Source organism: Mastigoproctus giganteus, chromosome 2 (assembly GCF_048544385.1).
Source record: "Mastigoproctus giganteus isolate SK-2022 chromosome 2, ASM4854438v1, whole genome shotgun sequence".
Taxonomy (NCBI): domain Eukaryota; kingdom Metazoa; phylum Arthropoda; class Arachnida; order Uropygi; family Thelyphonidae; genus Mastigoproctus; species Mastigoproctus giganteus.
Window position 1 is genome coordinate 247,397,921 of NC_143576.1, and position 27,620 is coordinate 247,425,540.

Here is a 27,620-nt window from a genome sequence, read left to right on the forward strand (position 1 = left end):
CGCCCATCAGAACGCAGAATTAGCACCTAATTTCTTCACATTCTCTGCACCTAGCACACACACAAAGATATCCTCCTTGGCTAAATCACGTCCTGTTCTAGACAGGTCTGCAAGCATTTCGCATATTGCGCATTGTTTCAGACTGTGATGCATGGGAGAATCACCCCCTTCTGTTCTCCCACGAGCCACAGCACGCTGGCTATTCTGTGAACGCTGCTTTGATGCTCTAGTCTGTGTCATGATTCTGTTTAAGTATAATTTAATTAACAATGAAATTTGATAAGATTAATAAATTTTATTGATAATACTATACTAATCTAACAGATTTCTAATACACTGCTATGTATTTCGCTATCTTGTTTTACATTAAACCTTATTGTATTCCATATTGTATAACAATGGCAGAAAGTTATGAACGTAAAATCTATGGACACTAAGTATTAACTTTCAAAATCGCTATCTGAATTCAAAATAAACCACGGAGCTTGGCTAGAACTATAAAGCTACTTATAAAAAATAATTTAGTATAACAATTAAGTCAATAAAATTACTAATATAAATGAAAGCTTAGTGTTCACCAGAGCTGCAAAAATCTTGACCAACGTAGTAGTTGTGGGTTTCATTTCAACACAGGAGAAAAGAATGCAGATTGGAATTTATTATTTGCTGATTTGTTGCAATTGGTCAACACTGCCTGGTACTACTGGTAAAAATACTTAAATTTTGTTACATATTTAACAAATTGACCCACTCGGTGTATTATCAGGTAAGATTTAAAGTATTGCCTTTTGATGATTTAATTTCATAATAAACATCTGTGAAATTTTGACTGCATTCAACACTATTTGAGAATGCACATTATAAATGTAAAGAGTTAATACTACAATTACACATTTGGCATACTTCTACAATACCTGTGAAAACTAGATTTGCCTACTTTGCATAGATGTTGATCATTGATTCTTGCAAACCCAGAGATATGCTACATTCTTTGATTGATTTGTCTATGATAACTGTTGTTAGACTTTAGGTACATCAGTGACTTAGACCATATTGCACAATTGTGTATTATGTCTGTACAAATGCATGTGTAAACACACACACACACACACCAATTTACATGTTGTGATGACTGAGAAACAAGAATAACTCACTGACATTACTCCCTCCATCTGAAATTGGCTGATTACAGCATGAATAAAGAGGCCTTTAAAATTTTCTTCACTCTACAAGAGGACTTGAACTCAAACAAGTGGCAAAATCACTATACAGTCAGTCCTTGTATGTATAGCATGATAGTTGTGTTCCTAGAAACCCTCGTGCAATATAAACAACAGGCCCTATGGGAAAAACAGGGTTAGGTGCCGACCACCCAAGGTTGAACGCACATTTTTAACCAAAACATTACCAAACAATAAATAATCGTAATAAAATACTTATGTATATAATAGTCGTAATAAAATACTTATGTATTTTATTATGACTATTACGTAATAAAATATTGCTAATGCTTTTGCTTCTATCGTAAGCAAACTTCTTTGTTTGATTTTCTATCCGAACAGATGACAGCCATTCCATCTCTTTCAATTCTTTGTGTCTTGATCTAATGGATTTTAATTACACTTTGAGTTGTTCCAGCTATGAAAGTTGTTTTTATTTTCTCTGCATTCTTTCTAATTCTTGGCGTTGCCTCATTTAGGCCTTGTAGGCTGTAGCATGTGCAATATCACATGGTCTTTCATTTTGCTCAAATTCATATTTTTTCTGTGATATGAAATGTGAATTTCATATTTTTTTCAAAAATATGAAATTCACAATTTCATATTTTTTTCTCTATTGACAGAGGCGGACTGGCCATAAGCCTTAGCGGGGAAACCCCGGTGGGCCAGAGGCCAGTGTTGTTGTTGTTTGGTTTTTAGGAGCATTAGCAACTAAGGCCATATTGCTCCGGAATATGCGGTGGTCATTCCCTGACCTTTCCGCATCCTCCATATTTGGTGGTGACGGGCTCGAACCCCGGTCTAATCAAGAAGTGTGTGGTACGCACTGCTGCTCCTTCCCACCTGGCTACGGAGACGCCAGAGGCCAGTGTGATTTTGGCCATAAACGCTAGTATGAGGTCACTACAAATTTTCCTGGGTAAGAATTTTTTTACCCAGTCCGCCTCTGTTTATCGATATTGCTTTTCTTTTTCTCTCTGAATCTGTAGTATCTTCACCAGGACGCTTCCTTTTTACTCATTTTTAAGGAATAAAGCACAATTACAAAATGAGGAGGCACGTTTGATACACACAAACAAAGCTGCACATGTATAGCAACCGAATAAACAACACCATAAAGGCAGAGACACACTTAACACCTCACTAGCTTACATTTTACTAAAGCACATTTCTGGGGGTTACTGCCATAAAACAATAAAAACAATTTTCAGTTGTGTTTCTGCTAGTGGAATCTGTTATAAACTGGTAGTAAACTCGATCTAATTGCATTTGCGATAATACCAATAGCTGGAATTGTGTGGGTTTTTACGTTATTATGGCGAAATATGTTTCCCCTTCACTGATATAAAAAACATAAATACATTTTCTGAATCTTCTCTTCATCATGTTGCGTTCAGTTGGGGTGATTCCACATTCAACTGCCATTTCTTGTAAACACAAAGGGGAATCGTGCATAAGCGAATTCGGTTCTTGTTATTTTTTTTTTTTTTTAAGAGCATTAGCAACTAAGGCCATATTGCTCCGGGGATATGCGGTGGGCACAGGCTCGAACCCCGGTCTAATCAAGAAGCATGTGCTATGCACTGCTGCTCCTGCCCACCTGGCTATGGAGGCGCTCAAATTCGGTTAGTGTTATATACGATATCGTTCCCCTTTATATATAATATATAATCGAATTTGTGTAGTGTAAACACGTGTTTTACGAGGACTGACTGTACTGTCTTGGAGGACTGTGACATTGAAGCAAGATTATTTAATTCAGTGGTTAGTTTATTTAATCGGTAAATTCTTTTCCTAGTGACATGCTGTTTTTATTTATATTGCTTTGTTCAAATTTTCCGGAAAAAGAATCAAGGAATAGTTAAAAAACAATCTATGCCTGGATTTGATCACAGGTATCTGAAGTAATAAAAAACACACACATGAAATTATTGGCTCTACTTTTATCGTTGTGATTATAATACCCTAATTTACAATGTCAGTTAGTCATAGGCATTAATAACTAACATTTTGAATTTAAAAATTAACTCATTGAATTGCAGTTAATATCATAAATTGAATTCCTGGTTAAGACTTTTCGAATAGTATGATTTACCTTTGCAGATGCAAAACTCAAGAGTTTTGATAGTATATAATAGATAAAGTTTTTCTTTCACACACGGTCTGGCTGCTTATTTAGACTTGATTCACTGTTTCAGCATGAAGTTGCCAATTAAGGTAACCTGCTAACTGACAAGAGACCAGCAGGTCTTGGAACAGGTTGTAATGGCAGTGTCTCAATTTTTAAATTAATAGCAGATTTGTCTTATTTGGTGCTATTCAAATTTAAGACAAAATTAGGTAGACTAGTACTCAATAATGCCACTTCTGAAGTGAATATGAGCCAAAATTCATCACTATCAATGGAAGGAACAAAGCTCACCCAACATGAAAAATACAATGCAGAGTATCATCTACTATCATATTACTATTTTTCTCCCATGTCTTGATGAGACTAAGCCACACTGACACTGGTTCGAAAAATATTATCCTACCTATTATGCAGGGGTGGGCAACCTCTGGCCTGTGAATGTGTGTAATCCAGCCTGCGGTCATTTAAAAAAATATATATTTTTATAATATATATTTTTATATTATTTTTATAAATATAAATATAAATAAATATATCTATCTTTACAAAAATATATATAATAAATGGCCTACCGTTTTATATATTTTTGAATTAATGAAATTTCTGACAAATTTAGAAAATACTCTGTGCATTTCTACGACAAATATCGATCCAGGTACTTATCGATTCAGATAATCCAGAAAATTCACTGATAAAAATTTTTGTTACTGGAATTGTATTTGTATTTAGTTTTCCTTATTAATAAAATTAATTATATGTACGTGTATGTATATATTACAATAAATAACAAAACTTTACGGAAATTTTTTAATTATACACCTGATAATAATCCTAAAAATCATGGAAAGCTAAAAAATTTTTTGGCCCACATGTACCTCATAGATATTTTATTTGGCCCCCCATTTATAAACGTTGCCCACTGCTGCTATAATGTCAGTGGATTTTCTTCAGTATATTTAGTGACAATTATCTATCTAAACATTATGTCAAGTAGAAAATGCAAAAAAAAAAAAAAAAACATCAAATGCAGCAACCATCCAACTTTGTGTGTGTGATCCACAGTTGCATTCTTCAGTTCAGAAAGTCCTGTACATCCATGCTTTTTTGCAAATTTACTAGACCTGCAGGGGTCAGTCAGCTAGAAAGTGGCAAAGCCATTCACCAGAGACAACATAATGCATTTTGAAACAGAAGACATTTTGCTACAAGGAATGAGATCTCATATCTTGTATTTAGATTGCTATGTGAAGAACATACACTGAGTTGACAGTGCCAGAACTGTATTCTTCAAAGGAAAATCTAAAATATATTATGACTCAACTACCCCTTAGAATTTTGCAGTAATACAGAGTCTGTTTTCAAGTGTAACCAAATGAAATTTCTTATATTCATATTTGTAATTTGAATCTATTTGTATCTTTCTGTATATTAATAATGCTTGAAATAAGCATTATTAATATACAGAATAGGGTAGGTTAATCTACATAAAGGCACCTCCGTAGCCAGGTGGGAAGGAGCAGCAGTGCATAGCACATGCTTCTTGATTAGACCGGGGTTCGAGCCCATCATCACCAAATACGGAGGATGTGGGAAGGTCAGGGAATGACCACTGCATATCCCCGGAGCAATATGGCCTTAGTTGCTAATGCTCCTAAAAACCAAATAACAAACAACAATCTACATAAATGGAAACACTATTCCCTTAGGGGACAATTGGCCTTGCTTCTACCTTGTTGGTGACTCTGTTGTCAGAGAGACGGTTTTGTTTGTTTGGTTTGGATTTTATTGGCGCATTAGCAACTAGGGCTATAATGGAGAGAGACGGGGAATATACTATGCAAGGATAGGTGGAACAGGACCAGGGTATGTCTGCCAGGGGAAAATGTTGACGACGTAAAGCAGATATCATCTTTTAAGGGCACAAAAGGTGATATTGTTGTACACGTTGGAACTAATGACATTAAGAGATCTGCAGATTTATTCAACAAGTACAGGTCAATGTTGAAAAAAAAGTCGTGAGTTAGGGTTGAATGTGAAAGTGTCTCCAGTTCTGCCCGATAGGAGGGAATATATGAAGAGAGCCTTGTCGATCAATTCAGCCCTGGAGAGATTGTGCAAGGCTCAAGGGGTACAATTTTTTTCAGCCTGGTCTGTGCTTGTTGACAGGAGAGACTGCTTCTATAGGGATGGGGTACTTAAAGAGAAAGGGTGCAAGAATATTTGCTGATGCTATCAAGGCAGTGTTAGGTGGGTTGGAAAACTGCTAGCTTTGGGGGAGGGATACACAGACTAAAAGGTTAACAGTGGCCGCAGGCAGAGGCAAAAGTGATTCTTGCACTGCTTCTATTAGAATGAGTAGCAGTCTGGAAAGCAAGGCAATGGAGATTTCCAGGACGGCTGGGAGTCAGTGTAAAGTGTAAAGTGTGTTTGGGGTCAAACGGCACCAGGGGTTTCCCCCATCTCCGCGTAGTTTACATTGTCGTGTGATACAGTACGCTGTAAAGGCCAGAGATTTAAAAGTGTATGGATATTGTACATGATTAGTGTTGTGTACCGTTGTTCTTCTGGCTATTTAGCCACCAGGCCTCTACTGAGGCCAGACGTTGCCCACACTTTGCCCCGTGGAGGCAGACCAGGTACACCAATATTTTAAATAAGTACTCTGGCAGGTCCTGCCACCTAGTTTCCTGAGATTTCAGTGGCTGGGACCTAAAAAAAAAAAAATAAAATAAAATAAAATAAAATAAAAAATAAAAAATAAAATAATAAATAAATAAATAAAAAATAAAAATAACTAAGTAAAAAAAAAAAAAAAAAAAAATTCAGAGGTTATCGCGTGGTGGTTGTGCTAGAATTGTGAGGCCGAAAATTGTGGGTGAATCAAATTTGGCTGTATTTAAGTTTGGATGTGTGGGGCTTTCGCTTACGTGCAGGTAGAGTGGGAGGGAGACTGAAGGCTGGGGGGGCGACAGACAGAAGAATGGAGTCGATAGGGAGGGTGACTCCAAGATTTGGTGGGACATGCCCATACCACACCAGAAGGGAAAGTGTGGGTGGCAAGGAAGGAAGGAGACAGAGGGACCATCACCTCCCCCCCCAGCCAGGGAAAGGGAAGAAAAGTGGACCAGGCAAGGGCGCCAGGTCAGATCGCCAATAAGGCTAGTGTGCAGAGAGGCTCTGCAGTTTCTTCAGTCGGTGGAATGTCATTTTTGGGACATTGTCCCATCCGAGGTTTACAAAGTCCAGTTTATTTTGTAGCCATTCATTGGTTAAGATCCCATCCGAGGTTATTTAGTCTAGTCAGCTTGGATGTGCATTTGCGATTTCATTTTGTTCCTTCTGTTATGAAGTCGGATCCCTGCGGGTTTGATTTGTTCTGGTGGTCCTTAGTGGTGTCGAATTGTTTTTCAGATTATGGGCAGCTTTGATGGGTACTTGCATTCTCTTCATTGCAGTGGTTGTGGCTGGGGGAAGGTCCGTCTTCTGCTGAAGAGGCCCTGAGCGAATTTTGTTAGCGCTTTGTAGCTGTCTTCTTCTTCTAGGATGAGGTGTTCCTGGTTTTGCAGTGTGAATCGAATTTCAGTGATGAGCCGGCAACGTAGATCTTGATACAGGTGACAGTGATACATGAGGTGTTCCCATGTTTCTGTTTGGCCACAGTGGCAGAGAGGAGTGTCACTGAGTCGGAAGCCTGACAACTTGTGTCTGAATGCACCGTGTCCGGTGAGTAGGTATGTGACCAGGAGTCCTGGAGACAGCCAGTGGGGATATTTTGGATATACCGTCTGAATTGTCGGCACGAATTTCCGGGTGATTTCACCTTTGATTGAATTTTCCCAGCGGGTTTGCCAGGTCTGTTGGAGATGCAGTGTGAGTCGCTTCTTTTCCATTTTAGGGTCATTGCCTAAATCAATCGTGTAGTTCAGGCAGGTGGACGTTTTTCCTTTGCTGAGGTGGTGTAGGATTCCGCGACGAACGATCTCCAGGTCCAGGGGGAGGGCACCCATAAGGACCTGCAGCGCGTGAGTACTCACCGTCCTGCAGGCTCTGGAGATCGTTAGCAGGGTATATCTTTGTATCGTCTCGAGTTTTCTCCTGTTGACCGTGGTGGTCGCTTTGTGGTACCAGACTCCGGAGGCATATGAAATGGCTGGCAGGAATACTGCTGTATAGAAGAGGGCGAGGGTCCTTTTCTTCAAGCCCCAGTCCTTACGGGTGACTCTTGCAAAGAGTGCAGAATAGTTTCTGATTTTATTCCTGATGTATGTCAGATGTGGTGTGAAGGATAGATTCCTATCGAGCATGAATCCCAAATGTTTTAATTCCGTTTCGAGTTTGACGGTTTTCCCCTGGACTTTGATTTGGGGAGGCCTCCTAATATCTAGGTTCCCCCTGAGTAGGACTGAACATGTCTTGGTTGGAGAAATTGTGAGTTTGTTGTTGTCAGCCCAGTCTTGCAGGATAGTGACTGCTCTATTTGCGGAGTTCTCTAATTGTGCTCTGGAGTCCTCAGCAAGCATCAGAATAAGATCGTCTGCATAAGCCTGGGATGTGACGTTTACAAGGTTGAGATTTAGGAAGCCGTCTAGGACGACATTCCAAAGAAGAGGGCCCAGAATGGAACCCTGTGGGCATCCTCTGTGTATCAACCGTGATACGGAGCAATACGGAGTAGTGACTGTGACTGATCTGTCTGAGAGGTATGTACTGATGCATTTGTATAGATTTGCTGGCAGGTTAGCCTCCCGGAGCCTGCCGAGGACACTTGGCCACCAGAGAGTGTCAAACGCCCCAGCAAAATCTATTGCGATGACGAGGAAGTACTTTCGGGTGGTTGTGGTTGCGGCGTTAACAATATTTTCCAATGCATCTACGGTGGAGTGTCCTTTTCTGAACCCGAACTGATTTCGGGATTGAAGGCCTGCGTTTGAGTAGTGAGTTTCTATCCGATTTCGTAGAAGGTGTTCCATCAGTTTGCTCAGTACAGACAGTAAGGCTATGGGTCTGTAGGACCCTGGGAGATCCTGCTGCTTTGTTGGATTTTTGAGGATGAGCCGAAGCGTTGCCGTTTTCCAGGTGTGTGGGAAATAGCCTTCTTTTAGGCACTGGTTAAATAAATTTAGTATTTTTTCTGGGATAGTCTCAACTGCCTTTTTTACGATTTCTGGCTCTAATAAGTCTGCACCTGGTGATTTCCTGTTTCTTAGTTTGGCGGCTGCAATGTCCAGTTCGATCCTAGTAAAGGGCTCTTCCTCTTCTATTGTTGTGTAGGTACTATTTCTTAGGCAGAGCGATGTTTGTTCTGGGGTGGTTGGATCCAGGTGTTTCTGGAACATGGCATCTAGGATATTATTGATGGATTCCTGCCACGTTTTGGTGTACTCCCCTTGTGGCTTGGTTGTGGGGATGACTTCGCCTCTGGGGAGTTTATTTGTGGTCACTCTGTAGACCACTCCCCAGGGGTTGTCGTTTCCAACTGTGGATACTAGGTGCTCCCAGGAGCGTTGTTTTCGTTCAGGATCTTTGCTGTATATTGATTCCTGGCCGTTCAGTACTGTTGTCGTAGTGCTTCCACCTCTACTGCAGGCCAGCTACGCCTGGCACGTTGAAAATTTTTTCGGCAGGTGTTTACCACACGTCTGAGTTGTAATTCTGGGGACCACCAGGGAACAGCTCCTGGAGTAGGTTTTTTCCGCTTTATGGAATTGTTTGCTGCATCTGTGATAAGCTTGACAATTTTAGCTTGGTGTCTATCTGGGTCTAGTCCTTCTGTGTCAAGTGCTTGAGCAGCTGTACGTAATGACTCCTGGAAGAGAGGCCAGTCTGCCTTCTCAACAGCATATCTGTGTTGCAATTGTCTATGTACCATTTGTCTATTTAGTTTCCGGTTTAGTTGAAAGGTAATTGTTCGGTGATCAGATGAGGTCCAGTCTTCTCTGACAGTCCAGAATGCAATGTGGTCCGCTAGAGATCTGGTAGCCAAAGTAACATCAATCGTGGCCTCCCACATCGTGTTTGAAAATGTTGATAGGTTGTTTGGTTTGTTAAGGATCATATAGCAACTGTTTGCCAGATACTCCTCCAGGTGTTGTCCATTTACCGCGCCACGTCGCTCCGGGGTTTCACTAAACCACGCCGGCGAACAGCAGTTTGCATCAGCGCCCACTACGATTTTAGCGTTCGGGAATTCCTCCAGAACATTTTGCAGGTAAGTTATAGCTGGGAGGATATCTTCTCCTGGACGACAGTAAAGCGATACTGCATAAAATTCGCCCAGTGCAGTGATGACGTGGGCACATACAGCCCATGAGAGACAGTAATTTGTGATTTTGGTGACTGTGTAGTCTGGATTTCTGATTAGAATGGCGGCCCATGGCGTTTCATCATCAGTTTGCACGATTTTATACTTCATGGGATATCCCTTGACCTTCTTACTGTGCATATATGGTTCCTGGATGAGCAAGATATCCAGGTTTTCCTCGTTTGCTGTCCTGGTCAGCTGTGCGGCAACTGCCTTGGACCTCTGGGCGTTTAATTGTGCAAATAGTACCCTGTTGTTATTATATGGTCTAAGATGTGTACCCATAATCGAGTCTCAATTGGTATGTACTCCTTGCTTTTTGGTATATAGGGCACTTATTGTCCCTGATAGAGTGATCCGCCTGCAGCTTTTGTGACTTGCAGTTTGCACACATAGGTGGTTTGTCCTTTTTTGGGCATGATTTAAATTCGTGGCCTCGTTCAGCGCAATGGCCACATGTAGGCTGGGTTTGGGAACAGGTATGTGTTGTGTGCCCAAAGCGGCCACATCTAAAGCATTTGGGTACAGACACATGCTCCCTGTAGCGGTGGCTGCCCCAGTTTATAAATACTCTGTTTTGCTGGCTGATGGTTTTCCACGCAGCTGGCGATAGTTCCACGACCCAATTTGTGACCATGCCTGATCTGGATCTCGTTTGATGTTTTGGTGTTATTAGGCTTGTGGGTTCCATGTCTGGGTGATCTCGCTGGAGGTTTCTTGTATAGAGTTCATCCTGCAACATTTCTGGGGTCAGATCCTTGTCGGTGTCGTAGATTACAATACTCGGTCCTCTTCTTTTTGGTGGCGCTGCTTCCAGGCCAAGGGTTTGAATCTTTGGATTTGTAATTATCTTTTTAGCATCCTCTGCTGTCTGTGTCTCAATTATCACACCTATGTTACGCGTTTTGCGGACTGACTTTATTTTAGTCGTTTTTAGATCGCTTGCGAGGTTTGTAATGACAGTGTTTTTTACCTCTTCGCTTGTGGGATGTTCCTCTGTGGAGGTTGGTCGGTGGATGACCAAATGTGGTGTTGGCAGGAGAGTCTTTCGTTTGGGTATGTTTTCTGCGGTTAACACTTGCGGTTCTTGTGTTTTGAACCTCAGCACGTCGGAGTAGGACGGGGCGCGCTGTGGCATTTCTTTCGCCCTTCCTTCCTGATAGACTTCCAGTTTGGCGTTTGCGATTTCATACTTTGATTGAGTGTCAAGAAGTATGGTCTCTAGTTTGCTCCATATGGTGACTATGTCGGCCTGAAGCACTGTTGTTATTCTATTTGTTTGTTCTTTAAAGAGTGTTTCGAGTGCCATTCGGAGCACAAGTATTTGTTGGAGAACAGGGCCCTCAGGGATGTTAGGGTCCAGGACATGTTTGTCCTGTTTTTTACTATCACCTGCCAGGTCTATCTGTGGTATTGCAGGATCTTGTTGCTCTGTCTGGCTACGCGTCTCCCTCTTGTTCTTGCGTTTTGGTGCTGGGGTGGCCCTCACCTTGTCTGGGCTTTCCTGCAAGTCCACGCTGGCTGGGTCGATTCCCAGTCCCATTTGGCCATCTGCGGGTGTTTTTTCCATTTTTCCTTCTTTATAGTTCTCGGGTTTTACGGATAATCGGAAAAACTTCGGATTAGCAGGTACTGGGTCAGCAGTTTGGAAGGACTGCCAAGATGATGATGAATAGAAGTTGCCACAAGTTCGTAGCTATAATAGTAGCTGAGTTACAGCTGGCAGCAGATTTGGGCTATCCCCCACTGATACAGATGTGTGGGGGGGGAACTGTCAAATTAAGAGATGTTCCCAGAACGGAGCAGATTTCTGTGGGGGTATTTCAGGGAGCTGGAGGCGTTAGCGACACTTATATTTGCATAACTTAAATACTTTACAATTTGAAAACAAAAACCATGTAGAATCTATGGTGGGGGGGAGTCACTAAATACATGTTTTTAAGTTCATTTTACACAATTGAAGGCACAGTTTGTTGGAGCAGTCTTCCAGCTCGGGTTTACACTGGTGGGGCACCCTTCCCAGTCAATTGCAGCGTACTAGCGTGGCCACCGCGTTATATCGGCGCCTTTCTATAGCCTTGCTGCCAGCCACATGGTGACCAGTGCAGTCTGGCAAACAAAGGATATAGATACTAACGCTAGTAATCTGCTAAATTCCCAATAGAATGTTCAAAATTTCTTACCAGGGGAATCCTCTAAACAGCATCTTTGAAGGAGACCACAATTTAAAACTTAAACTATGGTTTAACCACATATTTAAACAGAACTTTTACGGAGCGTTGCGATAGACGTCCACGCTGGAGTCATAGTGGAACAGATAAATATGTGGGCTGTGTTAGGGTAACTAAGAGTAGAAATAGGTGCATGTATACTTGCATATACACTAGACTCCCGCTAGTCCGAACTAATTGGGACCGAGCCCTGTTCAGATTAGCAGAATTTCGGATTAGCCGAATAACTGCAATAATGCAGAAGCAAGCAGTAAAACAGGTCTGGTTTATTAAGGAATGAATGTATAGTAAGCCTACTAGCGTTTGTACGCGAGAGTAACACACCGGAAGCAAACCCCCCCTCCATGCTATGACTAATTGCACGCGACATTGTGCATTAAACGTGAATGTTTATATCTTCGCTCTACATTACATTTTATAGTTTAGTTTAGTTCAGTCTGCTGCCACAATGGCCACGAAACGGAAACACATAACGTGTATGTTGAAAGATAAGCTGGAAGTTTTGAAAAGGCTGGACAAGGGGGAAAGTGCAACGAAATTAGCAATAGAGTTTGGAGTGGGCAAGGCCACAGTAACTGACTGGAAAAAAACCGCGCAAAGATCGAGCAGTTTTGTACCTCTACTTCAGAAAAATCAGTTGAAAATCGACAAACAGTAAGGCCCTCAACGTTTGACAAGCTTGATGAAGCCTTATTCACGTGGTTCACTCAGGAAAGAGGAAGGGGAACACCCCTAAGTGAACCTCTTGTTAGAGAAAAGGCCATTCATCTCAACAAACTAATGAAAGGTGATGAATCATTTAGTGCGAGTACTGGTTGGTTTGATCGCTGGAAGAAGCGCCATGGGATTCGCCGGCTAACGATCACCGGGGAGCAATTATCAGCTGATCATGCTGCAGCAGAGAAATATTTGGGTGAGTTCGCTGATTTGGTATCACATTATTCACCTCAGCAGATATATAACGCTGATGAGACAAGTTTAAATTTTAAGGCTTTGCCCACAAAAAGTCTAGCATCTCAACAAGAAATGCATGCCCCAGGTTTTAAAATGAATAAGGAGCGAGTGACGTTGATAGCTTGTAGTAATGCTTCAGAAAATCACAAGCTACCTTTGATGATGATCGGTAAATCAGCGAAGCCGAGAGCTTTTAAAAATATGAACATTAACAATCTTCCAGTTCATTATAAAAGTCAAAAAAAAAGCTTGGATGAACAGACAGCTTTTCATTGAGTGGTTTCATAATCAATTTTCCCCCAGCAGTGAAACGTTTCAGCAATGAAAATGATTTGCCACCTCGTGCCATTCTCCTCATAGACAATGCGTCGTCCCACCCAGACGTTTCCGAGTTGACATCAGGGGATATAAAGGCAGCTTTTTTACCGCCTAATGTAACACCGTTATTACAGCCCATGGACCAGGGGGTGTTACAGTCTATCAAGCTTGCATACAGAAAGAAATATCTTAGGTCCTTGATAGAAGATAACACCAATTCACTTTCTTTACATGAGAAAATGAAACAAGTGAACTTAAAAGATGTTGTATATTGGGTTGCTGAGTCGTGGGAGGGTGTAACCGAGCAGTCCATACAAAGATCATGGAAGAAATTATGGCCCTCTCTCAGCTTTGTCGATAGCTCTGACGAAAACAATGACATAGAACAATTAATTCAGCTCGTACAGGAAATTCCCGGGTGCGAGGAAGCAATAGAATCTGACGTTAACAAGTGGATTGCAGCGGATGGAATAGGTCATGAAAACCTGTCGGATGAGGACATCGTGGCAGCTGTCACCCAAGAAGACTCCAAGCAGAATGATGACGGGAGTGATGACGAGCCCGGTGTTTCTGCGGAACAACTTGTGTCGCACACAGACGCGACAGCAGCCCTTGACCTCGCTTTACACTACTTAGAACAACATCCCAGCGCTACACCAGCAGATTACATGTTTATGAAGCGGTGGTGAAACATAGCATCATCTAGCCGATTTTCATCGTTACGTCAAAAGAAACTAACAGAGTTTGTTACTTCTGAAAAATGACTTTTGTTCCTGTTTTGGTGTGTAAGTATAGATCTGTAATTTTAATAGGCCATGTCAAACACTGATTTAGTAATTTTGTATTAGTACAGTACTACAATAAAATACAATTGTTTGTGAAATTCTAAATGTTTTTGTACCATTAATGCCATTTAAATTTAACTGGAAAATACAAAAAACGTATATTTTGCGAACTAAAAAATTTCCTCTCTACCGACCGAAACGTGTTTGGATTAGTGGGAGTCCACTGTACATCAATGCTATAGTTAATAAATTTAATGAGCTTGAAGTGCTAGTCAAGACATCAAAGGCAGATATTGTTGGGATATCAGAAACGTGGTGTCACACAGACATAAGCAGTACAGAATTGGAATTTGGGGAGTACAATGTGTACAGAAAGGATAGACAGCAGAGGAAGGGAGTAGGGGTTAGGCTGTTAGTTAAGAAACACAAAATCTAAGGAAGTGCATCCAATTGATGTTAGTGGACATTGCAATGTTGAGTCTGTTTGGTGTGACAAACACTGGGAAAGGGAAAATGAGAGTAGGAGTATGTTATAGGCCCAATGATGCTGATGAGTACAATGAACAGTTGTGCAGAGAAATAGAATGAGCCAGTAAATAAGAATGTCTTGTAATGGGAGATATTGACTGGAACTTGTGGGTTGGTAATTCACACACTAACAAAACGTTTGTGTATTTATTGGATGACTGTTTTCTACAGCAACATGTTTGAGAGGCAACCAGAGGGAGTAATACTCTTGATCTGATTATCAGCAGTGATTATTCATGCATTAAGAATTTGCAGATAAAGGAACCACTGGGTGACAGTGATCACAATGTACTGATATGGGAATTACTTAAAGACGTAACTACCATCAAGGCTAAAGGGAAGGGCTATTGCTTTCGTAAAGGTGGCTAAGGGGTCTTAGACAGTTTTTAAATTCTGTACAGTGGGATCAATTGATGTTGTTACGAACGTTGAATTCTAAATGGGAAGCCTTCGAGGACTTAATTTTGGAAGTTGATAGCCTAAATAAATTTAAGGGTGAGCTGGACAGGCATTTGGAACGAATGGAGGGGTGAAAGGGGAGGGGTTTTTTTGGCTGATGCTGCATAAGCTTGCTTTCTTGCATCATATGCCTCTACTAATGCTAATACCCTCAAAAAAATAAATAAATAAACATTTTAACCATAAGGGGTTACACAAGACCACCTTCATGTATTCAATTCCACATATGTGCCTATAAATACTGATTAGCTTTTCCGTGGCATTCTAATCTTATGCACATAACTATAATCTATCTATACAAAACTTATCAGATGTGCAATCTGTAATTTGATATTTACTATGGTTTGGTGTTAAAAGTTCATGCCACTGCCATTTTGGTTTTGTGCTTTTGATGACGGGAGTCATCAAAAGCACAAAATTACAGTATTAGCCACATAGTGCAAGGAAGCCTGAGGCTTTTTGCTGTACCAGCCAAAAAAACAAAATAATAATAAATAAACTAATAAAGTAAACCACCTATCTGATTCCCTCCTCGTGTAGTTACCTATCCAACTAATCTCAGAATCTCCCCAAGCTATCAGGCTCCTCCACCACCCATGGAGGCAACTCATTCTAGTAATAAACTCTTGCTGGTTAAAAGTTCAGTCTAAATCTCTTCCCCCATAATTTAAATTTATAGCCCCTAGTTTTGGAATCATTTATAACAGTGAAAATTTTACCCTAATTTGTTTTACTTTCTCCTCTCAGAGTACTGAACACCTCAATCAGGTCTCCTTTGATCTGAAATTACCAAACTCTGTAGCCCACAAAAAAAACATTCAAAGTTTTTCCTCATAAGAACATCCCTTTGCCAATCTCACCAGGAGTGGGGCCCATTTTTGGACCCTTTCAAGAAGCCTGATGTCTTAGATGCAGTCTCCATACCGTGACTGACCACATGCAGTGACCACAATATTCGAAGTGCAGGCTTACAATTTGCTTATATAGCAGGATTATGACATATCTCTACAAGCAAATGTCTGATAAATAACCAAAGATAACATGGGCCTTCCTTGCTGCCTGTCTACACTGCTCGGAGAACTTCATGTCCTAATGTATAGTACCTTCTAAATCCCTTTCTTCCTCTACTGTTTTTAATTCAACCCCACCAAGTGTATAAGCCTCCTATCCTGCAGCCACTCTGTAATCCAAGGATTTTTAGGATTGCACACAAAAATCTAAGAATTTTTGTGTGCAATCACACAAAATTGCAAAATTGCACACAAAAATCTAAGGATTTTTGTGTGCAATTATGATTCCAACATGTTCTGGCCTAAACAGTAGCCTTTCATGCAGAAATAAGTCAAATTCTTTGCTGAAATCCAAGTAAACAATATTGAAATTATTTTGCTACATCCAATTAAAATTATTCTATATACTAGAACTAACCTGTTGGTGGGAATAATCAGTATACACTTTAAACCTCAGCATTCGCATTATAAGGAATTCACACTGGAGTATGCTGTCCAGCAGACAACAGAAGTCTTGTGATAATGCCTTTTTAGTTAAATCTGGATGTATTATTCTGAAAGAAAAAATATTAAATACATATTTTTGTTTCCAAACTATAATTTGATTATGAGATTACACATACAGCAATGCCTTGATTAACATATATGTTTGTCCCACACAGGGCCGGCCCGAACAAAAGCGGGACCCGGTGCAAAGGTGACTTGCAGGGCCTTGATACAAATTTCGTACAACAAAATAATTTATTGCATTTTGATATTTATTACATTGCACAAATCAGTTTAGTAAGGATTACATGAAAATGATAAATAATTAAATTATTTTAATAAAATTAACGTTTCAATCACAAAAAAATCTTCAATAAATCAAATAAGAAAAATAAATTTTCATATACTTATAAAATACAATTTGGTATGCGACTTAATCGAATAAGGTCACAATATGCGATTTTTGTTTCATTTTCTTACATGTTTTATAGCAAATTCATTGATAATATCATCATAATTTAGTTTTTTGGCTATTTCGGATTCGATAGATAAAATGGCTATGGAGGTAAATCGTTCTTGACTAATGCTAGATCTCAAGTAATTTTTTATTATTTTAAATCTTGAGAAAGATCTTTCTGCAGATGCGACAGTAATTGGTAAGGTTAATATAATTTTCAGAACAGTAACAAAATTTGGATACAATTCAAATAAATTATTTTTCAGTAAATATTGTGATCCTGGAAGGCAAAACTCGACGACAAATTTTGATTTCATTAAACAAATCAATGCAATCAATATCGTCTTGCAAGGTCGCATTTAAGTCTTTGCAACATTTAAAAAGATCGTTTTCTGTCAGTTTTTGAATATTATTCGAATTATATAAAAAACCATATGATGTCTCATGTTCATAATAAATTTCGAATCTTTTCTTAAAAAAAAAATAATCGCACTGTCGGTTATGACTGGAAAATATTGAATTCTGAAATATTCTTCGCCTGATGAAATAGGCTGATCGGTTCCTTCATAACAAAATTGCTTTGTTTTTCGTCCAGTTCTTTGATTCTTAAATTCAGATGTCACTTGTAATTCTTCAGCTATTTCCTTTGCAGTTATTAAAGAAGATTTGAATCCCGATTCACTATACTGTTCAAAAAAATTTAAAAGGCCTTTTAAATGTGAATTTGCAGTACCGATATCTATATTTGAATTTTGAAAAACTTGCTCACAATATTTACTTCATTCAGTATGTCATGCCAAATGACCAAACTTAATAAAAATTCAAATGAAGTAAGTTTATTTTCAGTTGATTAGATTTCGGATTTCGTTTTCATGTCACTGGTAAGTTCATAAAGGTATTTCAAAGCTAGAGAAAATTGTGGTACTTGGTATCTCACACATTTCACACTTTCGAGGTGACATTCCCACCTCGTTTCTGAGAGTGGTTTTGGAGTAAGATGTTTGACATGCTCTTTTAATATATCCCAGCGTATCACAGAACTTGCAAAAATATTATATATGCTTTGTAAAGTCCCAAAAAATGAAATTGCAAGAGAAGATGATTTTGAAATATCTCCAAATAACTAAATTCAAATTATGACTTCCGCAGGGCATATACTGTGCTTTGGAATTCTTTTGCAGGATAAGTATATATAAACCTCTCATATGAGCTCCGTTATCGTACCCCTGTCCTCGACAGTTCCCTAAATCTAATTTCTCCTTTTCTAATATGCTTTCAATTTTGGCTGATAACCCTTTTTCTGTTGAGTCTTTTCCTGTTTCAAAACAAATAAATCGTTCTTGTATACTCACATCACTTTCAGAGTTACCTACATTAACATATCTTAAAATAACAGATAATTGTTCTTGATGTCTGGAGTGCAATCTAATAAAATTGTGAAATACTTAGCTTTCTTAACTGTATTTATTATTTCCTTTCTAACTTTTTTTAGCCAAAGCAGAAATCAGTTCATCTTGTATTCTATGAGATAAATAGGAACGCGATGCTGATTCTACTCACCGATCCAAATGTTGTTTCATGATTGGGTCAAATCTTGCAAGTAATTCTATGAGACCTAAGAAATTACCATTGTGCGGTTTATATAAACCATCGCTACTGCCCCTGAACGCTAAATTATGCTCTGATAAATATAAAATTGCAGCCACTATTCATTCCCAAACACATTTTAAACGCTGTGTTTCGTTTTTAATTATTTTTTCGTGTTCTTTTTCAATAGTGTTTCCAAGTTTCAAATTCTTTTCAAGTTGTAACAATTTGTACATAGCTTGTAAATGATATTCTGATCTTTCATGACTTTGTAATCGCGAACTTAAATGTCCAGGTAAGTCCGCTTAAATACAGAGAAGTGGTATTTGAAGAGAATAACTTACACGCATAACACAATGTGGCATCTTTGTACTTTGAGTAGAGTAACCACCTTCGTTCTTGACGTTCCCCATTCGTTAATTTTCTTAAATAATAATTTTCAGAAAAACTTCTGTTATTTTTATCTTTCGGAAAATCGTAGTTTTTTTACTTGTCACGCCATTTTGTACGATAGCCATTTTAAATTTATCAGTTATAATTTCAGGCCAAGTTCCAGGATCATTGATATCGACATTTTCGTCTTCGTCGCTTTGTTGATTCTCTTGAAGCTGCGGTCCTCGGAATAATTCATCTTGTTTTTGTTCGACGCTGACAAAAAATCCTCCGTCTGTACGTTTCCCTCTGCTTCACGAGTATCTTCGCGTTCTACAGTTTTCTTATCATCGCTTTCCTCTTCATCAGGACGAGAGCTGGCTTTATGATGATCAGGATCGTTTTTGTGGATGCCGCACGGCGTAATTTCATTTCCGCGAGTTTGATCTTCCACTAACTGTGAATTATGCGTTTCTTCGGTTTGTTGCACATTTTCGGTTTTTAAAAATTTTGCAAGGGAATTCCTGTTTTTCCGTAATTTCTTCTCTCTTTCTTTTTTTCTTCAATTTATCAGAGCCACACATATACTTTCTTCCTGCATCTCTGACTCTACTAGTCATGTTGCGAAATAGATATGAATATGATAATTATTTTCTTGCCTTGCGAATCGCGATAAAAACGTACGATGTACCATCAGCTGTCACAATATATATTCGTATTTTTGGGGAATATTTATTCAATAATTTCAAATGAAACTCCAATAAATTATTATTTTTATTTGTATGGAGAGATATTTTAAATATATTTGAAAGAAAATATATTTTTCCGTGTTCTTTCGAGAATTCTTGGCGAGCTTTCAGATAATGTTAATAACATGATTATTGACATTTTATTTCTTATTATGGCGATGTTGCTAGATTTTGCGACAGTATTAAAACAAAAAAAAGAAAAAAATGAAACCATTTTTATTTTGCAAAATCAGCCAGCGGCGCGGGCCCTTGTTGTTATTTGGTTTTTAGGAGCATTAGCAACTAAGGCCATATTGCTCAGGGAATATGCAGTGGTCATTCCCTGACCTTTCCGCATCCTCCATATTGTAAGTGTGTGTTTAGGGTAAAGCGGCACCAGGGGTTTCCCCCATCTCCGCGTAGTTTACATTGTGGTGTGTTACAGTACGCTGTAAATGCCAGAGATTTAAAAGTGTGTGGGTTTTGGATCGTTTAATGTCATGTACCGTTGTTCTTCTGGTCGTTTAGCCGCTAAACCCCAATTGGAGCCCAACGTTGCCCCACTTACACCCCGTGGAGGCAGACCAGGAACCCAGTAGCTTATATGCACTCTGGCAGGTCCTGCCACCTAATTTCCTGAGATTTCGGTGGCTAGGACCTTAAAAAAAAAACAAAAAAAAAAAAAAAAAAACAAAAAAAAAAAAAAAAAACGGGGGCACTTAAGTTTAGAAAAGCCAGGAGAGATTGATATGATTCAGTTTTCAGTTTAGAAATCGTTAATTTTGATTAGTTATGTGGGGTTTATGCTGGCGTATTAGTCAGAGTAGGGGGAAGAGACTCAAGACTGGAGAGAAAGACAGAAGTATGGGGTCGATAGGGAAGGCAACCCCAGATGGTCAGTAAGGCATGCCCATGCCTCACCAGGTGAAATATATGGGGTGGTAGTGGAGGGAGGAAACAGGAAGACCATCTCCTCCTCCCCCCTGCCAGGGATAGGAAAAAAAGGTACCAGGCAAGGGAGCTGGTAGAGATCGCCATTTGGCTACATGGCAGTGAGGCTGCATCAGTCGTAGTGTAGTCATAAGTCCGGTAGTAGAGTCACTCGTGGGACAGTGTCCCATCCAAGTTGAATGTTTTTATTTTGGTTCTCTATCTTCATTCAGTATATTTGTCAGTTTCACTTAGATCTCATATTTGTTGGTACATAGGCTGGGTTTCTTGGTAGACAGCTAGTAGCTTCCACATAATTTTCATTCCGGGGTGTGTCCTAAAGGATGTTTTGATTTGTTATCTGGCTGATCGTCTTTCACTCCTGGTGCATTGCATATAGTGTTCTCCTTCTTGAGAAGAGTTCTTGAGTGAAGTTGGTCAGGGCTCTGTATTCCTCCTCTGAATCCAGTAGGTGAAACTCTTGCCCTCTGGGGAGGTATCTTATACTCGTGATTAGAATGCACCCGAGATCCTCGTATTGCGGACAGTCGTACATGAGGTGTTCCCAGGTTTCGATTTCTCCACATGTACAGCATGGGTCCTCTACAAGGGCGAAGTCCATTAACTTTGCGTTAAAGGCGCCGTGTCCAGTTAGCAAGTATGTTGTTTGCAACCCCGGAAAGAACCAAGTAGGCGATTTTGGATAGATTTTTTCAAGTTGCGGTAAGAACTTGTGGGTGATTGCTCCTTTGGTTGTTTCTGCCCACCTGTCCTGCCACACCTGCAGCAGGTGAGACTGAAGCCGGATCTTTTCTGCCTTATGGTTGTTTGTTGGGTCTATTGTAAATTCCAAGAAAGTGGTGGTTATTCCCTTAGATAAGTAGCAGAGGAGTCCTGTTCTTGCGATTTCAAGATCAAGTGGAAGTACTGCTGCTATCACCAGAAGCGCTGGGTTACTCACCGTTCTGCAGGCGCAGGTGGTAGTGAGGAGGATGGTGCACTGAATTGCATCCAGGGTTCTCTTATTTATGACCAAGGCAGTTTTGTCATACCAGATTGCTGAAGCGTATGTAATTATTGGGAGGAAAGTTGTCTTGTAGTATAAGGCTAGGGTACGCTTTTTGAGACCCCAGTCTCGCCTTGTGACCCTAGCTACCATGGCAGAGTAGTTTCTGATCTTTTGTCTTAGGAATTTGAGATGTGGTTGGAAGGATAAGTTATTGTCTAGTATGACACCCAGGTGTTTTAGTTGACTAGCAAACTTGATAGTTGTCCCATCAATCTTAATCTGGGGTTGTCGTCTTAGTTGCAGGGTTCCTTTGAGCAGCGCCGACAATGTCTTTGTCGGTGAAATTGTTAAGAAATTCTTCTTGGCCCACTGTTGGAGTATCTGCAGGGTTTGATTAGCTAGGATTTCCAATTGGGCTCTGGAGTTTGCTTGCACTGGTCATCTGCGAAGGCCTGCACCCCCACTGTGCCTAGGTCCATTCTCAAGAACTCATCAAATACCAAGTTACAGAGGAGTGGGCCCAATACAGACCCCTGTGGACATCCTCTGTGTACTGTTCTTGCGATCTTTTTGTATGGAGTGTTTATCTCAATTTTTCTTAGTGAGAGATAGGTTTCTATGACTTTATAGAGGTTGATGGGTACTTTAGCTTTCCTGAGTCTGCCCAAGATGCTCGGCCACCAGAGTGAGTCGAACGCCCCGGCAAAATCAATCGCTATTACAAGGAAATATTTGTTGTCACATTCTTTGACCTTGTTAGTTAGGTTTCTGAGGGCTTCTGTTGTGGAGGATCCCGGTTTAAATCCAAACTGATTCCCAGCTAGGAGGCCAGCTGCTTCGTAGTGTTGGAGGATTCGTTTGTGCAGTAGCCTTTCAAATAATTTGCTAACTACTGAAAGAAGTGCAATGGGCCTGTAGGATTTTGGGCACTCTGATTTCTTAGTCGGACTCTTCATGATAAGTTTGATGTTGGCCGTTTTCCATTTTGTTGGGAATTTCTCTACCTCTAGGCATCTGTTGAACAGGGTCAATAGAAGTTGTGGTGTATATTCTATTACTTTTTTAAGTATTTTGGGTTCTATCATGTCTAGGCCGGGACATTTTCTCTTTTTTATCTGGGCGGCAGCAGTACTGAGCTCCTCCATGGTGAAGGGGGGCTCCATGATTTGTGTATTGTAGTTCAGGTTTTCTTGACAAAGATGATTTTGTTCCTGTAGAGTTGGGACTGCTGGTTCCTTGAATATGGCATTCAAGATGTGTCCACCGATTGTTCCCAAGTTGTTGTCATTTGACCTTGTGGGGTTCGTGTGGTAGTCACTACCTCCCCCCTAGGGAGTTTGTTGGTAATAACCCTGTAGACTGTTCCCCAAGGGTCATCATTTCCAGTTGTTGTCACTAAGCGTTCCCAGGTTCGTTCCTTACTTTTCCGGACGCCGTCCGTGTATCGGTTTCTGGCTTCCCTATAATGTTGCCTGAGGGCTTCTACTTCGGCTTCTGGCCACGTCCTGCGCGCTCGTTGAAACTCCTTTCTTCTTTTGGTTACCACTTTGCAGAGGGCACTGATTTCCGGACTCCACCAAGGGTTGGCTCCAGGTTTCGGGTTCTTCTTTTTGATAGCTTCGTTGCTTGTATCTGTGATTATTTTAGTTGTCTTATCTTGCAGTACGTCGGGGTCGGCTTGCGGGTCTAAACTTCCTGGATTGTGTTCCACCGCTTCATTCAGTAGGTTTCTGAAGAGCTCCCAGTTGGCACTGGTGATAGCGTATCTGTTTGTCATCTGCTTGGCTAGTGGTGTTCTTGTTAGGACTCTTGTTATCTTGTAGGTTATGACCCAGTGGTCTGAAGTGGTCCACGAATCTTCGACCCTCCAATCAGTCACGAACCCAGCAAGATTTCTTGTTGCCAGAGAGATGTAGATCGTGGCCTCCCACAGGGTATTACAATAGGTTGGCAGATGATGTGGCTGGTTTAGAACAGTAAATTGGGAGCCCATGAGGAAGTCCTCCAGAAGTTGGCCATTTCTAGTACCTCTTCTGTCTGGTGTAGTACTATGCCATGCTGGCGAACGACACTTGATATCCTCTATATTGGTGGCTCATGGGCTCGAATCCCGGTATATCATCAAGAAGCGTGTGCTACGTATTACTGCTCCTGCCCATCTGGCTACGGAAGCGCCATGGGGCCTTGTACGCTCGCACTGTTCGCACCCCCCTCGGGCTGGCTCTGGTCCCACACCTCATGGGAACAACAATCAGGGGTAAAGGGAAGGGTTTTTGCTTTCGTAAAGGTGACTACGGCAGTATTTAAATTCTATATGGTGGGACCAACTAATGATGTGACCAACAGCAAATTCAAAATGGGAAGCATTCAAAGAATTAATCTTTTTTTTTTTTTTTTTTTATGAGAACCCCAAACACGAGAGGTATTAGAACCTATAGTACTTAATACCGTGCTTGGGTTTGAGGTTAAAAAGCCGAAAGAAGATATTTGTTGACATTGGACTTGAACTTCTGTAGATTGTAATTTTCAGGAAATACGTATGAAGGAAGGTTGTTCCAGAAAACGGCAGTTGAATGAATAAATGAGGAAGATGAAAAGTTGGTTCTGTGGGTTTGAAGTTGGACAGTAAATGGATGTTGGCTGGTGGCGGCACGTGTTCGGACTGTTTTGAAAGAGAGAGCAGGAATTATAGAAGCCAATTCAGAAGAACAGTGCCCATGGAAGTATCTGTAGAAGAGGCATGTAGCAGAAACAGTGCGTCTATGAGAAAGCGAGTGGAGAGACTCTGTTAGAGATGAATCATTAATTAACCTAACTGCCCTCTTCTGAATGGAATCAAGAAGCCAGAGAGAGGTTTTGGGGGCACCACCCCAGATATGGGAACAATATTCCATGGCAGGGCGAATTTGCAATTTATACAGAGTGAGAAGCTGTTTGGAAGAAAAGTAACGCCGAGAGCGAAAGAGAAAACCAAGTTTTTTAGATGCAGAGGAAGCAATATTTGTAATGTGCTTGTGCCAAGAAAGATTAGAAGTCAGGGTAATCCCCAAAAGAGATATATCATTTTGCCTAGAAATCGGAGTGTCACTAAAGATAAGCATAGGAGTAGAAGAATCCTTTTTGCGAGATATAAGACAAGACTGAGTTTTAGAAGGGTTGAAATCAACTAAGTTGTCTTTGCCCCACTGGAGAATTACCTGAAGATCGGCATTTAAGAAATTGGTAGCAGATTTTCGAGAAGTTGAAGCTGATTGAGCAGGACAAGGTTTCTCAAAATAGAAAGTTGAATGCAATGTGCTATCATCGGAAAAACTATGGATAGGATTTCCAGTCAATGGAAGAAGGTCATTAATATACAAGAGGAAAAGAGTGGGGGAAAGAACTGAACCTTGGGGGACACTGGCATTAGTGGAGAAGTTAGAAGACAGAGAGCCATCTACCATCACCCTCAGTGAGCGATCAGAGAGAAAACTGGATAACCAATTACTAAAAACAGTTGGCAAACCATAAGATGGAAGCTTGTTTAGAAGACCTTTATGCCAAACACGATCAAAAGCCTTTGAGATGTCAAGAGCAACTACTTGTGTTTCACCGAACCTTTCCATTGAATTAGTCCATAAATGGGTAACATAAGCCAGAATATCTCCAGTGGATCGACACTGACGGAATCCATACTGGTGATCGTTGATCAGACGGAAGGTTTCTAGGTAGTTTAAGAGTTGGCGGTTAATTGATTTCTCCATTACTTTAGAAAGAGTAGAGGTAATTGCAATGGGACGATAATTGGATGGGAGGGATTTGTCACCCTTTTTAGGAACTGGCTGGATATGAGCAAATTTCCAAGCAGAAGGAAAAACACCTTTGGAATAAGAAAGTGAAAAAAGGCGGCAAAGAATACGAGTAAGTTCAGGAGCACAGGTTTTGAGAACAAGTGGAGAAATACCATCAGGACCTGGAGCTTTCTTAGCATCAAGATTCATCAAAATCCTTCTGATATCCTTTTGACGGAAGACCACAGGAGGCATTGAATGGAGCGTGTTGGGAATGGTGGGAGGTGTTTTACCAAGATCATTAATACATGAGCTGGAAGAAAAATGGGATGCTAGCAGGTCAGCTTTATCCTTGGCTGAAGTGGCAACAGAACCATCTGGTTTGGACAGAGGTGGGAGCAAAGATGGGCAAAAGTTGCGGCCAATAGCTTTGGCAAGAGACCAGAATGCTCGGCTACCATTAGGGCAAGAAGCAAGTTTTCTACTCTTAGCCTGTTCGAACTCTAGTTTGGACTGGTTAATAACTGCTTTACAACTGTTGCGAGCTTTGGTGTAGGCAGAAAATGAAACTGAAGAATTAGAAACAAGCAATTACGATATGCAACATTCTTCTCTTGGACAGCCTTAGTACATTTATTGGAAAACCAAGGTTTAGATAAAGGACGAGATTTTAAAGTGGAGTCTGGGATAAAGGATTCCATTCCTGCAAGAATAATTTTACTGACACGATCTGAGCAAACGTTGACATCAGAAGTTTTGAAACAGTAATCCGACCAAGGAAAAGAAGAAAAGAAGTCTCGCAGGTCATCCCATTTTGCATTCTTGTAATGCCAAACAACTTGTGGTTGGGAAGAGCCATGAGAGAAAGGTTCCATTGGAGAAGAGACAATCACCAAGTTGTGATCTAAAGTGCCTAAAGGACCTCTCACTTCGACCGTGTACTTAGAAGGGTTGTTTGTGAGAAAAAGATCAAGCGTATTGGCTGTATGATTAGGATTGTCCGGTATTCTTGTAGGTAAATGAACAATCTGTGCAAGGTCATTAGTAATTGCAAAAGCCTCAGCATCTCGACCTGCTGGGTCGGTGTGACTAGAAAACGGAAGCCAGCTGGAGTTGTGAACATTAAAATCACCAAGGAAAATTACTTCACTGTTAGGAAAGTTGGACTGGAGAAAGTGAAGTTGCAAAGAGAGGAAGTCATAGAGCTCCAAGTGATTAGTGGAGTTAGGAGAACGGTACAGACAACAGTTGAATTTGACACAATGAGGTAGAGAGATTTTAAGCCAGAGAAGATCAAAGAGAGGAGATTCCAAATTGCCAAGTCTCTGACAGGGAATATCAGAACGGACATATGCACAAGTACCACCTTTGAGGCGAAAGGAATCATACAGCGAATAATTTGGGCATCTGAGATGAGCAGTAGATGAATCAACCGATATCTGAGATTCTGTCAGAAAAAGTACATGGGGTTTGGCAGACTGCAAGTGCAAATGGACATCGTTGAGATTAGAATTGAGACCACGTATATTTGTGAAATGAATTAGGAAGTCCTTGGGAGGTTTAGATCTTTTCGCAGATAAGCTTGCTCTATTAGTTTGACAATTCATGGTGTATTCAATAATAAGAAAAAGTAGGTGGGACATGCTGTATGAAGTAATTAAATTTTTGGTTATGGCGTACATGTGGTAAGAATATACCCAGATCCTTGACATAACGTGGCCTCGACAATGCTCCCCGCATACACACTACTCGGACTCCCTCCAGTCACCATATGGCAGAGTAGAGGCAGCAAGATTATACACTAGCTGATCCGGAAGCTTCCTAGAGAGTTACCAATAGGTTCAGTCCGGTGTACTAACTAGCGGCCGGCCTGCGAACACCATTTTAGAGCTGAATCTTGGAAGCTACTAGGCTTTTTGTACCAACTAAGAAATATTGTTCAAGATTTAGGCCTAAATGGATGTCAGATGAACTAATGAGACATGTAGAAGAGAAGAAAATTGCATTGGATACATATAAATTAACAGGTGACACGGAGGCCTATGATAGATATAATTAAGCTGGTCTGTAACCAAGTCACAAAGGAGTTTAGGCAGGCAAATGCAGATTACGAGAAATCTTTGGCAAAGGATGCAAAGAAAAACAGCAAAGCGTTACTTAGAGAGTTACTCTAGAAGGAAGGGGATAGATCAGATTGGTCCACTTGATATTGATGGTTCAACTGTTGATGATCCTGCTCAGGTACTTAACAAACTAAATGAGTATTTTGCATCTACATTCACACATGATCCTGCAGTGCTTCTTTAACAACCAGTGTCTCCATTAATTTCCCTGGAACAGAAGT

At 40.5% G+C, this 27,620-nt stretch overlaps 1 protein-coding gene across 1 annotated transcript in view; it reads right to left on the reverse strand.

Moving 5' to 3' along the window:
• The window catches only part of koko (cyclin Q), an 80,481-nt gene that overhangs the window by 9,566 nt on the left and 43,295 nt on the right, over positions 1 to 27,620 (reverse strand). Inside the window, exon 4 of the mRNA XM_090369084.1 lies at positions 16,356 to 16,491. Within this exon, the coding sequence (XP_090225210.1) occupies positions 16,356 to 16,491 (136 nt within the window). The remainder of the gene's footprint in view (positions 1 to 16,355; positions 16,492 to 27,620) is intronic.